The sequence below is a fragment of the Salvia splendens genome, chromosome 10 (assembly GCF_004379255.2).
Source record: "Salvia splendens isolate huo1 chromosome 10, SspV2, whole genome shotgun sequence".
Lineage (NCBI taxonomy): Eukaryota > Viridiplantae > Streptophyta > Magnoliopsida > Lamiales > Lamiaceae > Salvia > Salvia splendens.
In genome coordinates this window covers 26,743,394-26,757,286 of record NC_056041.1, presented here as the reverse complement: position 1 = coordinate 26,757,286, position 13,893 = coordinate 26,743,394, and the positions used below count along the sequence as shown (strand labels likewise).

The 13,893-nt window shown below is 38.4% G+C and overlaps 1 protein-coding gene and 1 pseudogene across 2 annotated transcripts; both read right to left on the bottom strand.

Moving 5' to 3' along the window:
* Positions 1 to 3,527: 3,527 nt before the first annotated feature.
* On the bottom strand, positions 3,528 to 3,662 carry LOC121753483 (annotated as a pseudogene).
* A 1,199-nt stretch (positions 3,663 to 4,861) lies between these two features.
* LOC121751170 (plasma membrane ATPase 4) lies at positions 4,862 to 12,463 on the bottom strand. Of its 2 annotated transcripts, XM_042145888.1 has the most exons (16): positions 12,316 to 12,463; positions 9,691 to 9,810; positions 9,370 to 9,606; positions 8,327 to 9,088; positions 8,130 to 8,252; positions 7,930 to 8,034; positions 7,703 to 7,847; positions 7,466 to 7,630; positions 7,146 to 7,384; positions 7,024 to 7,056; positions 6,855 to 6,936; positions 6,617 to 6,777; positions 6,365 to 6,538; positions 6,097 to 6,279; positions 5,431 to 5,612; positions 4,862 to 5,354 (listed from the first exon to the last, which is right to left on the bottom strand). In XM_042145888.1, the coding sequence occupies exons 1-16, from the start codon at positions 12,370 to 12,372 to the stop codon at positions 5,258 to 5,260; spliced, it is 2,865 nt and encodes a 954-aa protein (XP_042001822.1). In that variant the 5' UTR covers positions 12,373 to 12,463; the 3' UTR covers positions 4,862 to 5,257. The 2 variants fall into 2 exon arrangements, with proteins under 2 accessions (XP_042001822.1, XP_042001821.1); XM_042145887.1 differs by having other exon boundaries at positions 7,146 to 7,630.
* Positions 12,464 to 13,893: the final 1,430 nt, after the last annotated feature.

Genomic DNA, 13,893 nt, shown 5'->3' with positions numbered 1-13,893 from the left:
ACAAACAGCTTGAGCAAGACTCCTATATTCAGCCTCTGTGCTTGATCTCGAAACAATAGCCTGTTTTTTAGAAGACCAAGATATTAAATTCTTCCCAAAGTATACACAGTAGCCAGTGATTGACCTTCTATCATCAAGATCAGCTGCCCAATCGGAGTCTGAAAAGGCAGTTAGAGTGAAATCTGACTTTTGCATATGTAGGCCATAATCCACAGAACCTGCTAAATATCTCAAAATCCTTTTTACTGCTTTCCAATGTGAATCAAGAGGTGCAGCCATAAACTGACTCACCTTATTAACACAAAAACTGATTTCTGGTCTGGTAATTGTAGCATATTGAAGTGCTCCAACAGTGCTTCTGTAAAGCTTGCCATCCATAAAAGGATCTCCATCATCTTTGGACAACTTGAGATTACTCAACATAGGAGTAGGATAGGGCTTGCAGTCTTGCATTTGTACCTTGTTCAAGAGCTCCTTAATGTAGGCTGCTTGGCAAAGATGAATGCCTTGTGCTGTGTGAGTGACTTCAACTCCAAGGAAATGCCTCACTTCCCCTAGATCCTTTAAAGAAAAATGATGGCTGAGCTTTGAAATGACATCTTTGACAACAATATTGGAGGAACCAGTGATGAGCATGTCATCAACATAGATAAGTAGATAGACCGTCTCCTTGCCAGAAATCATGAAAAATAGGGAAGTATCTGCTTTGGATTGGGAGAAACCAAGAGATAAAAGTACAGACTGAATAGTTAGGAACCAAGATCTGGAAGCCTGTTTTAAGCCATATAATGCCTTGTTAAGTTTGCAGACAAGAGAGGGGTCACCTTGCTCAAAACCTATAGGTTGTCTCATGTAAATGTCCTCTTCCAAATCACCATGTAGAAAAGCATTATTCACATCAAGATGTGAAATGCTCCAGCCAAGAGAGATAGCAATAGAAAGAATTAACCTGATAGTAGTAGGCTTGACCACCGGACTAAATGTTTCACCAAAGTCAAAACCAGGTTCCTGTGAGAAGCCTTGTGCCACTAATCTCGCTTTGTGTCTAGCAATACTGCCATCAGCATGTTTCTTCAGTCTAAAAACCCAAGTGTTACCAATTAAATTCTTGCCTGGAGGCAGCTTGGTCAGAATCCAAGTACTGTTTCGCAACAGAGCCAAAAATTCCTCTAACATGGCTGCTTTCCAAATAGGAATCAACAAGGCCTCAAGAGCGGATCTAGGTATACAATCAAGAGAAATAGTGAACACTTTAGGCTTAAAAATGCCAGCTTTACCCCGAGTTGTCATTTGGTGAGATGGTTTGGCAGAAACATCAACAGCTGGTAACTGAGAAGATGAATGAGTAGATGTATTGATTGGTTGAGTGGAAGAAGATGAGTTGTGAGAGTGATGATGACCAGATGGAGCAGATATTGCTGGAGGAGAATTATGGGGAGAAGATGAGTTACCATCAGCAGGAAGGACTGGAGCAGTAGGAGAATTTTGAGGAGAAGAAAAATCAGCATCAATAAATTCAGCTGGTGAAGGTGACTGAGAAGTAGGAGAATTGACATGAGCATGTCGAGAGCATGGAGAAGCAGGTTGAGAGGGATGTGAAGGGAAAACTTGAGGTGGGACTGGGGAAAGAGGAGGGGAGAATGCATGAGATGAAGTAGCTTGAGCATTAGTAGTCACTGACTTAGGAAGATGTGAGAATGATAGTTCATCAAAAACAATATCTCGAGTTATGATGAGCTTTCCAGATGGCAGCAAGGCTTTGTATCCTTTATGAGTGTTACTGTATCCAAGAAAGGTGGATGGAAAGGATCTAGGTTCAAGCTTATGTTTATTATAAGGCCTCAAAAGTGGGTAACATAGGCAGCCAAAAGGCTTGAACTCTAGATAATTTGGTTTTGTTTTCAACAGCTTTTCAAGAGGAGAGATATTCTACAGAAGTGAGGTAGGAATTCTATTGATGATGTAGGATGCAGTGACTACAGCATCATCCCAAAATTTGTAGGTTAAACCAGATTGAGAAAGCATAGCTAAAGCCATTTCTATAATGTGTCTATGCTTTCTCTCGGCCAATCCATTTTGTTGAGGGGTATGGGGACATGAGACTCTATGTGCAATACCAAATTCTTGCAAGAGAGTGGAGAGACCTTGAAACTCACCTCCCCAATCACTTTGCAAGGTTTTGATTTTAACATTGAGCTGATTTTCAGCAAGAGATTTGAATTGCTTGAAGGCAGAGTAGACATCACTTTTGGATTTTAGGAGAAAAAGCCAAGTAAAACGGCTATAGTGATCAATAAAGGTTACATAGTACTTGAAACCATTTCTTGAAAGTACAGGTGATGGACCCCACAAATCACTATGCACTAGTTCTAATGGATTATTGCAAACTGTAACAGAAGCTTCATAAGGTAATCTGTGAGCCTTAGCAACACAACAAGATATGCATAGAGAATTTGATTTTATTGAATTATAGGGAATATTACAGTGCAGTAAAGCTTTCTTGACAGTTTCAAATGCACAATGGCCTAGGCGCTTGTGCCACAAATCTAGGCTAACTACGACTGAATTAGAGGAAGGTAAAGTAGAAGCTGAACAAACAGGAACATCTAAAGACTTTGAGCTGGTAGCAGGGACACTGCACTTGCTCTTATGAAAGGAGAAAAGATCATCTGGTCTGGATGTCTTGGTGTTGGAAGTATATTTATGCAGGAAGAAATGGTAAAGTCCATGGTCAAGAGTTCCCTTGAGAATGATTTCCTTGGTGCCCTGGTCCCTCACAAAACAAAATGTAGGATGAAATTCAAAAAACACTCCATTGTCTTTAGCAAATTGGGAGACACTAAGAAGATTTCTAGATATTTGGGGAACATGAAGCAGATTATTAATAAAAAGAGATTTGGATAAAGGGTTAGAGTTTGGCTTGAAAACAGAATTACCAACATGTTTAATCTTAATGCCTTTACCATCACCAAGATGAAGAAGTTTACCTCCATTGTACTCAGAGGCTGAGTTGAGATTTCCAAAATCATTAGAGATATGATTAGTTGCCCCAGAATCCGGGTACCAAGATGTGGATGAGGAGGCATCAACATTATATTCTGATGGAGTATACTGAGGTGAAGCAGTGTGTTGAATAACATTATGGTTCCTGGCTTGGACAACATTAGCAATATGATTCATCCGATTGAACCCTCCTTGGCCTTGCAAATTTGGATTTCTCACTTGAGGAGGAGTTGGCACAAAGTTTTGCTCAAAACGATGCCAACATTTATCAGCACCATGGCCTGGCTTTTGGCAAAGTTGGCAGATGATTTTGCCACCAGATCTTCCTCCTCTGCCACCTGATCTGCCACCTCTTCCCCTGAAGTTGAAGGATCTGCCTCCATCTCCTCTATAGTTTTTGCTGCTGTCATTTCTGAAGTTGCTGTTTGAGTTGATCCTTTGATTTTCAGCTTGTACAAAATTTGCAGTTGGGATGGAGCCTTCTGTGTTGATTGAGCTATTCTTCACAGCTGAATCTAGCCTTGTCTCAAAGCTCGTCAAAAGTGCAGAAACTTCTCGCACAGTCATTTCTTCTGACTTTGAAGTGATTGTGACTACAGCTGGGTTGTAATCAGCTCCCAATCCAGCAAGAATGTGCAAGATTTGATCTCCTTCAGAAACTTTGCAGCCTGCTGCTCCCAACAAATCACAACTACTTTTTACTTTGTTCAAGTATGCTCTCATTGAGAGTGATTCCTTTCTTATGGATTGAAGCTGCAGCCGATACTGCATCACTTTTGCCTTTGATTGATGGGCAAAACTCGTTTCTATGGCCTCCCATATCTCCTGGCTGGTGCTTAGTCCCACAACCAAAATCATGATGCTTTCTGAAAGTGAAGATTGGATCCAGTAAGCTATCCTCTGGTCCTGCATATTCCAGTTTAAATAATCTGGATTCACTCTTTCTTGAGTGGAGTTTGTTGAGGTAATGACTCGTGGTGGAGGGATCTGCTCTCCGGTCAGAAACCCTTCAAGGCCATACCCTCTCACAGCTGATAATACATGTTGTTTCCATATGAGATAGTTATCCTCAGTGAGCTTGATAGAGACTGATGTATTTTGTGGGAAAGTTTGATTTGCAAATAGGCTATAGTTTGGTGAGGCAGAGTATTCATTATCATGCTCACTTGAGCTATGGGATTCTGCCATTGATATGAAGAAGCAAAAGAAAAGATAGGAAAGGGGTGGCCTAGGATCAGAGCCTAGGCTCTGATACCATGACAAGAATGGCCAAAGAACATAATGTGCAGCAAGATGTAAAAGAAGACATTGTAACTTGAGGAAGAAGAGAGTTTTTGCATTAAGCTTTCATTGAAAAAAAACGACTGTTACACTTTTGTCTCTATATATACTATGCTAGAGAACAACCTAGAACATTGGTTCAAACCCTAAGTCCCTGACAAAACAAGCTGTAAAATCTGAACTACATGACAATGTTCATTAAGAGAATAAGGTGTGGTCCATCCTTTTCCAGGTGCTGCGATAAAGCTTGTACCTGGACCAATCAGCCGATGCCACCAAACAGCACTTCCTTCCATGTAGGAGCAGCTAGCCTCGGCTCCAACGTGGCACAACTAGATATTATCTTTGGCATTGGATATGTAGCATCACAACTTCCCTTAGCTGGCTTCTCTTTAGCAACATCAGTTTGGATCACCATGTTAACAGGAAGAAGTGAGAATGATGCTTGTCATTTTTGTATTAAGATTTACTTGGTACTATAGTTTATGGGATGACAAGTCAAGGTGACACAGTAGAGGATAAGACAAGACAAATTTGAACTATATTCACACCTTCTCTTGAAGATAGCTAGATCAAAGAATTTAACTGTGTTCCAAAGAGTTGTATATCAACATTCTTGAATCTTACACCATGAAACATTTGTTTTCTTTACAATCACATATATCTCTGAGTGACGAGCCATTATAAATAACAGGGAACATATGAAAAAGATGTAAAAATACAAGATTGAGTTGTGAAAACTGTATAACAGGGAGATGCATGCCATTGTACTCATAAAAGAGTCAAAGATCAGCCCATTCTAGGGCACCTTGACTTGAGACATTACATTAAGAAACAAGAAACCGAATAAATAACGAGGAATCATGCATGTCACAACTGTCTCGTTCCTCTTCAGAACAGTTTTATCTAAATCGTATTCTGTTGTTCTTCGAATATATTCTCGTTCCCAGAACAGCTCCTCTCAGAGATTCCGTTACACGGTGTAATGTTGTTGGATTGTCTCGATGTCGAGCCCCTTTAGCTTCACAACAGACTCAACATGCCCCTTGAGCGTGTGCAGCTCGCGTAGCCTGTGGAATAGTACAAGTTAGCGGACACAAAACCAAAGTCATAATAATTGCATTCAACGAAAAGTTGAGGTCGTACCTTGCGATCTCAGCTCTCCTTTTAGCTTGTTCTGCGATTTCTGACAGTTCGCGATAGCTGCTCTTCTCGTTGAAGACAGTGTCAGCTTCTGGGTTTTGAAGTCCATGCAGAGTCCTTTGAGCATGAGCCCATTGAGCTTCTCTCTCTTCTTTTCCATAGTCTTTCTTGGTTGTGAAAGCAGTCTGATTTAAAGAGAGATTAAATGTCATTCACCTTTTGCACTAAAAACCATTGTACTCTTAGGGGTACGGAAAATTATCAAAATACCGCACTTACTGTACCGAAACCGATTTTTCTAACAGTATCAATTTTCCTATAAGGCAGTATACCAACCCTTGGTGCATACCAAAAAACCGGTATATGTTGAAACATTATATTTAATATATTTATATAAAATAGAACTAAAAAGAAAAAATTTCTGAAAATCCTACTTTTAAATATTGTGTATAAAATTGATTTTTTTGCATAATGTTATTACTGTACTTCGATATATCGCAAGAACAGTAAGGTAACCGTATCAAAAATTAACAATAATGAATTTTCGGTATACTGGATTGCGGCATACCGAAAATTTGGCATTATGATATTTTTTCTATACCGCAGTTTTCGGCACAGTATGCAGTATGACGTTCTCGGTACGATATTTTACAAGAAATGTATACATACCTTGTTGTCATACAGGTTTTGCCACGCCTTTCCACTCAAGATGTAACGGATGGCGAACTTCATCAAGTCGAGGGGCAGATAAAAGACGATGCTGTAAATCCAGATAACACCGGCCCATCCCCAGCCACAGCCGTGAATTCTTGCGAAACTCCAGTTGGCATACACAGCTAGCAGAGTGGCAATCTGGGAAAACAAATAAAACCAAAGTTATTAGAGGAATGATAAGAGAAGATGCAACTCTTGGATGAGAAAGGTTTACGTATTTTACCAGTTGAGCGATCGCGAAAGCAACCAAGAGTAGAAGTCCAGGGCGTTCCACGAATGACCAGCTGCGAGATCTGGTCACGAAGATAAGGGCTTGGCTGACAATACTCACTTGCAAGTATAGAGCGGCCATCATTTCGTCCTCGTTATCTCTGATACTTCTAACTCCAAATTTGTCCTGCAAAAATTATGGTTCGTAAAGAGAAGAGAAAAAAAAATAGTACGGAATAAAACTAGTTCCTCAGTGTATACTTACAGGGAAAAAGTCGGTTTCGTGGATCAGCCAGAAGAAAATGACGGTCATTAGAGCGAGATAGCCTCCAAGAACGACGCCAGTAGCGAAAATCTCTTTCAACTTCCAGCTATCAGGCAATGGAGATGGCTTCACTCTATCCTTAGAGATGGTCATAATCGTACCTGAATTGATGCGAATCACAATAAGTTTGAAAATACGAAAAGTGGGAACTTCAAGTGTGAAATGGATTGAATCTTACCATCATTCAGAATGGCAATGATCAAAACCATGAAGGGGGAGAAATCAAACTTCCAAATCAATGCAATGAACATGAAGCCGAACTGCAAAGGAAGAAGAAAGAATTAACGAGGAATCAATATCTGCAACGAATGAAGGCGAAACCATTTTTGATTGATTTATCTACTTACCACGATACGGATGGTGATGGACACTGCGTATATCTGGCAAGCAAAAAACGTAAAGCCTTAATCACGGCTCAACTTAAAAATGTAGCGAAAACGCAGACGATATACAAAAAATAAAAACTCACTGTATAGTTCTTCATTCTCTGGAATATAGCTCTGCTGGTCAGCACTGCACTAATGATAACGCTAAGTCCGGGTTCTGTTAGCACGATGTCAGATGCACTTCTCGCAGCATCAGTAGCGTCTGCAACAGCAATTCCGATATCTGCCTTTTTAAGAGCAGGGGCATCGTTGACACCATCGCCCGTCATTCCAACAATGTGCTTCCTCTCCTGCAGCTTCTTCACGATTTCGTATTTGTGCTCTGCGTGGAAACGAGAAAGAAAGTGAATTGAAAATACTCGAAAACTTATGATGTATAGTAGATAAATGGGAGGAACCGTACCTGGAAACACCCCGGCAAAACCATCTGCCTTCTCAATCAGTTCTTCAACAGGAAGGCCGGCTATCGACTCATCCTTGTGATTACCGAGTAAAGAAGCGGACGGGTACATATTTACTCCCATACCGAGCCTACGGCCAGTCTCCTTACCAATGGCAAGTTGATCACCTAGAATTCGAAAAATAAAAATTAATGAACGGGACGAGCTTTAGTAGTTTGAAGGCCACCAACTCCACTAACCAGTGATCATTTTGACATTGACACCGAGGTTTAGAGCTCTGCGGATGGTCTCAGCACTATCGTGTCTCGGAGGATCAAAAAGCGATAAGAGCCCAATAAACTGCCACGGTCCACCAGGGGAATCCTTGGACTTTTCTGGAACCTCCTGAAATACATGAGACAATATTGAGGAACCAAGAAAGCTGACGACGAAGAGGAAAGTCTGAACAATCCTGTTTATCTCGAACCTGTCTGGCGACAGCCAAAGACCGAAGCCCACGCTCAGCGAATTTATCGATAACACTGTGGACTTTTTTCTTTAAGTCTTCTCTGCAGTTGCATAGTGTCAAAATCTGGTATAAGAAAATCAAAGAGCGATCAGTACCGATTATAAATCATTTCAAAGTTATTGGAACGGATATGAATAACGCTGAATTATCGAGCAGACCTGTTCGGGGGCTCCCTTGCTAGCCCTGTGCCAGTTCCCTTCGGAGTCTATGTAAGTCAAAGCAGTCCTTTTATCGACAGGGTTGAAAGGCAAGAAGTGAACCTCTTTGACACCAGCTCTTGCCTAATATGATCACGTTCGTGTAAATTAAGAAATCTTTATTCGTTTCCGTGTATGTAAGTGATGGATTACGTTACCTCTTTCGGATCAGCGAGGGTGCCAACAATGGCAGCATCGATAGCATCTTGGTTTTCGGTTCTGGATGCCCTTGCAGCGAGGAGTAGCACGTGCTCGGGATCCACGCCCTTTGCAAAGACCTCGATCAAGGATTTATCGACGGTCAACTTGTTTAGGGTCAGCGTTCCAGTCTTGTCACTGCACAAGACATCCATTCCAGCCATTTCCTCAATAGCAGTCATTCTCTTGGTGATGGCGCCCTGCTGCGATAGCCGGTGGGATCCGATAGCCATGGTGACAGACAAGACTGTCGGCATAGCAATGGGAATGCCTCCGATCAAAAGAACGAGGAGGTTGTCTATTCCACTTCTGTACGGCCTGTGCTGAATCGGGTACATCACTATTATCTCGGCTGCCATACCAACAGCGATGGAGCAGATACAGAAGTTACCGATCGCAGTGAGCACTTTCTGGAAGTGTCCGACCTGGTTGGTGCTGTCGACAAGATGTGCAGCCTTTCCGAAGAATGTGTGGACACCAGTTGCAATGACTACTGCTTCTAGTTCACCTTGTTTGCAAGTCGAGCCAGAGAAAACTTCATCGTACGCATTCTTGGTCACGGGCAGGGATTCTCCGGTAAGGGCAGACTGGTCAATCTTTAAAGGATCGCCCTCGAGAAGACGAGCATCAGCAGGGACGATGTCTCCGAGCTTAATGCTGATAATGTCTCCAGGTACGAGAATCGCAGCTTCCTGCTCACTCCATCGACCATCCCTGAGAACCTGCATAACATTGTGATTAGTCACAAGAAACGTTATAATGCTAACTTACTAACTCTTCAACGCAAGTATTAAAAATGTCAACACGATCACATTAAAATATCAACACAACATTTTGATATACTGTGTTAGCATTTTAAATATCAATGTCAACACGGTGTATTAAAATATCAAATAAGTTTATGTTGACATTTTTAATACACTGGATTGATGAGTTACCAGAGTTAGCGACTTAAGAAAGTTAGCAACGGATCACACCTCTAGGTTGCAAACATTATAAATACCTTTGTTTTAGGAGCAAGACCAGCCATAAGGGCTGCAGCAGCATTTCCGGCGTTGTTCTCTTCAATGAAACTTATAGTAGAGTTGATAACAAGCAGGCAAACGATACCAACGAAATCCTGCCAATCCGGGGGCTTTCCGCCTCCATTGGCCAAAGCAATGGCCATAATTGCGGCTGCCTCCATGACCCATGAGAGTGGATTCCACATGAAACCAAGGAACTTGAGAAATTTGCTTTCCTGCAAGAAAACACATTATCCATACATTGCTAGATTGTATATAAATCATCAATCAATGAGGAGGAAAGTGGTGTGATGTTTTACCTTCTTCTCTTCCAACTTATTGGGGCCGAAAATTTGAAGTCTGTTGGCCCCCTCATCGGAGCTAAGTCCCTCCCTGGTGCATTTCAGTTGCTCAAAAACTTCCTCAATTGGGACTTTTTCCTGTTATTTGATGGAGGGAAAGAGCTCAGTTATAAGGATGGATGGTTCTCATATCTACATGTAAAGTTGACAATATGGCATAGCATCATGCATAAGAGTGAAGTAAGCAATTATTACTCCCTCTGTCCCACTATATTAGTCACATTTGGTGTGGTAAATGTAAATAATAGATGGTTAAAAAAGTTAGTGGAACATGAGATCCACTTTTTTATATTCATTTTATAATAGAATGTGATTGAAGTGAGTTAGTGGAAGGTAAGACCTACTTAACATTTTTGGTAAAAGATAAACGTGATTCTTATTGTGAAACGGATCGTAATGGCAAAATGTGAGTTTATTAATGGACGGAGGCGGTATCATGACCAATTATATTTAGTCAACTCAACTTAATAACTATATAGCATACTCTCTGTATCCCAGCTCAAGTGATTGATTTCTTTTTTTCCGTTGTTTTGGGAAGATAATAATAAATACTCCCTCCGTCCCAGTTAAGATGACCCATTTCGTTTTTCGCATGTGTTTTGTAAAAATCATAATGAATAGTTAAATTGAATGGAAAGTAAATTAAGAGAGAGAATAATATAGAAGAGATTCTCATCTACATTATTCTCTCTCTTAGTTTACTTTTACTCCACTTTAACTATTTATTATGATTTTTCCAAAATATGTGTGAAAAACGAAAAGGGTCATCTTAAATGGGACAGAGGGAGTAGTTAAGTGGAAAAAAAGTAAAGCAAGAAAGAGAATAAAATAGAAGAGAGTCGTATCTATATTAGTCTCTTACTTACGTTACTTTCTCTCTAATTTAATTATTTATTGTCATTTCTCCAAACACACGCTGAAAATCAGTTAATCAATTGAGATGGGATGGAGGGAGTATTTTCAAGTTGCAACTATCCAACATCGGTGAACAAGCTTGATATTAGAAAATCATACAATTCCAAAAGTAAATACATTAATGTCAACAATCATAAAGAGCTAGATTGGAGTTCGTCAAGCCACATAACGTTGAAACAATTTAGAAACTAAAACCTTTTTAAATTGAACCAATTCAATTGTCCTAAATTAATTCAATTGTAGTAATAAGAGATTATTAGTAAAGCACGCGCATACAGAGTCACAGAAATGGTGGACCCATAACAAACAATCCAACATTGACTTTCTCAAGTGAGTGAGTATGGGTCCCACTCAACCAATTGCAGTGCGGTTAAGCCTATCAAGTGGGCCCCTCATTCAGAGAAATCACGGAGTGTGCCAAGTGGGATCAAATTTATTTATTCAAATCTATTTGTTGTCTGAGCACTACAGTTTCATGAAAAGATAGATACCCGTAGCCGTTGATTATAAAAAAAATCAAAACGTACCACGGAAAAACTACCTGTGCAAATTCCCTATACATTCACATTAACTTAATGATTAAACTCACAAGTAAATTCTTATATATTGTTTATATTTGAAAATAGAGATTTATAACATTATTTAAATGTGGAAAAGAATTAGTACTATCATGTGTACGGATCGAATTAGGAAAAATAAAGCTGTTCCAGCTTTCATAAATAATCAATTTCTAATACTCTCCGTTTCATTAAAAAAGACCTATTTTTCTTTTTAGTTTGTCACACTCAAGATGACTTATTACTAAAAATAGAAATCTCTTTATCTCTACTTTATTTCATTTCTTTTACTTTATTTTCTCCACTTAACACACAAAATAAAGATGCATAGCGCAAGGAAGAGGTCAGGACAGAGAAAGTTGTACTTATTTAAGTAATAGCGGTATTTGCTACTGACAACAACAAAAATAGAAATTAAAAAAAATAAAAATAAAAATTGTTAGGCCGATAAGGAGTGGCCAACTCTTCCAACAGCAACATGTGCTAGCACAAGCTTTTTCGCATAAGAATATATTCACATAGTCGAATTGTTTAGCTCTATCATGCCTAAATCATCGGAGACACAAAGCCTAAATTATCCCTACTTCCTCCATTCTATAAATTGTGTCAAAAATTTTAATAAGCAGGAGAGATGAATAAAAAAATAAAGACACAACAAAGTAAGTTATGTGATAAAATAAGTGGAATTGAATACTTAATTTTTATTGAAAGAGAAAATAACTCAACTCAAATTCGTTGGGATAATAAAAAATAATAAGGATAGACTTAGTTGACATATTTATTTTCCGTAGCATACCCATGTTAGTGAAATTATTTTTTGAACCTCTTCTCTCAACTCTGTGTGTGTGTGAGAGAGAGAGGGAGACAGAGAGTGAGAAAAAGTACAAAAATGTGACAGAAAAAGTGGAAGAGCAGAAAACGATGGTTAACTGAAGAATGATGATAATCATGGCACGGCAGCATTGTGTACAAACCAAAGCAAAGCAAAGCAAAACATCCATCTAATTGTGAAAATCTTAAAGCAAAACATGGAAATGAATAAAATGATAAAAGCAAACCAGATCTTGTTGAAATGAAACAAAGAAGAAGGGAGAAATGAGTGAATATATACCAGATCAACAGTCTCATTCTTGATCTCTTCAAGACTGATTGCTTTATCCCCACCCATAGCTGCTAGAGATGAGAGAGAGAGATGATGATGAAGATGAAGATAGAAGAATGAGCTAAGCTCTCATTCCAAGAGAAACTGAAACTCCTCGTTTTATATGATGCCCGCGCCGTATAATAATACCCTTTCTCTCTCCACAAATAATACATTAATTTTATTTCCAATTTATCCCTTGCCGCATTTAATTAATTAACCTTTCGCATACCTGTATAGCTACCTCTACTCTAATTGCACACATTTTTATTCATTTGCAAATATCAATAATTGTTGATTGCCGATGGATATGAATTTCATAGCTTTTTATCAAATGTACTTTCCTCACACATTATTAATTTATTTTTTATTTTTCGTCTGTGTAAAAAATGCGTATAAATGGTGCTTGTATGTGTAGATTTAAGTATTACCGGTGAGTTGTCGGTTGTAAGATGCCTTGGGGCGCCAACCTTTTAACAAACGCCGTCCGAAATGGAGGTGTCTGTGGCCCCCACACAGACAAAAGCACCCTTTCTCAACATGCTAGCAATTATTGTAATTCCTAGTATATCATATCTAAACCTCACTCATATTCTTTTTTGGGATTTTAGTTAAGTTAGACTATTTTTTTTATAAAATATAAAATTTTTAATTACTCTTACTTTATCTTATCACATATTTTATTATTTTTTTTATTCTTTTATTCTATTTTTAATATAATTTCTTAATTTTTATACCCAAATATTTTGACTCAATAAAATTGAAATGGAGGGAGCACTTATTAATTAATTGATGTATAGTATATCTTACTATTAATATTCCTCAGTAGGCCTGTCAAATTGGGTACCCGCTGATATCCGATTAGAAATTTTCGGTTACCCGATCCCGAAATTCCCAAAATTCAATATCTGACCCGAATCTGATTTCGGGTATCCAGTCCCGATTGTAATTTGATTTTTATTTTTATTATTCATTAAATGTCCTATTTACTAAACATATACTTCTTTCATCCGCTAAGAACTGTCTCATTTTTCCTTTCTCGTCCGTATGATAAAAACGTTTCATTTAACTTTTACAGTATTTGGTAAGTGGATCATACATTCCATTGATTAATTATAATCGCATTTTATTATAAAATAAAAATATAAAAGTAGGTTCCACGTTCCATTAATTTTTTCTATCCATTTTATTTATAAAGTTATACAATTTCTTAAGATCCATACCAATCAAATACTCTATGAAATATTTAATCATGAACGGAGAGAGTATATATGTTGGAATTCACCTATATATATTATCTTATGACACCATTCATTGTTCCATTTATTATCTGAGTAGGTTTAAAAAAATTGTTTAATTTTATAAAAATTAAGAGGAAAAATTAGTAGACTATTGATCGTATTTTTATACTCCATGTAATTAGTTTTATAATAATTATAAGTATATAATTTGATGGATTTTGTAGTCAACCTACCAATATAATAAAACTGAAACTAGATAATTAATACTCTCTACGTCCACAAAAAAATAGAGTACATTTATCATTTT

What these genes read in the sequence shown, in the direction of transcription:
- LOC121751170 (XM_042145887.1), bottom strand. Translation starts at nt 12,372, where the DNA reads ATGGGTGGGGATAAAGCAATCAGTCTTGAAGAGATCAAGAATGAGACT. An exon ending in GCAAGGGAGCCCCCGAACAG is followed by an intron (nt 8,035 to 8,129) that starts GTCTGCTCGATA and finishes TTCTTATACCAG; the next exon opens with ATTTTGACACTATGCAACTG. An exon ending in AGAGAATGAAGAACTATACA is followed by an intron (nt 7,057 to 7,145) that starts GTGAGTTTTTAT and finishes TTTGCTTGCCAG; the next exon opens with ATATACGCAGTGTCCATCAC.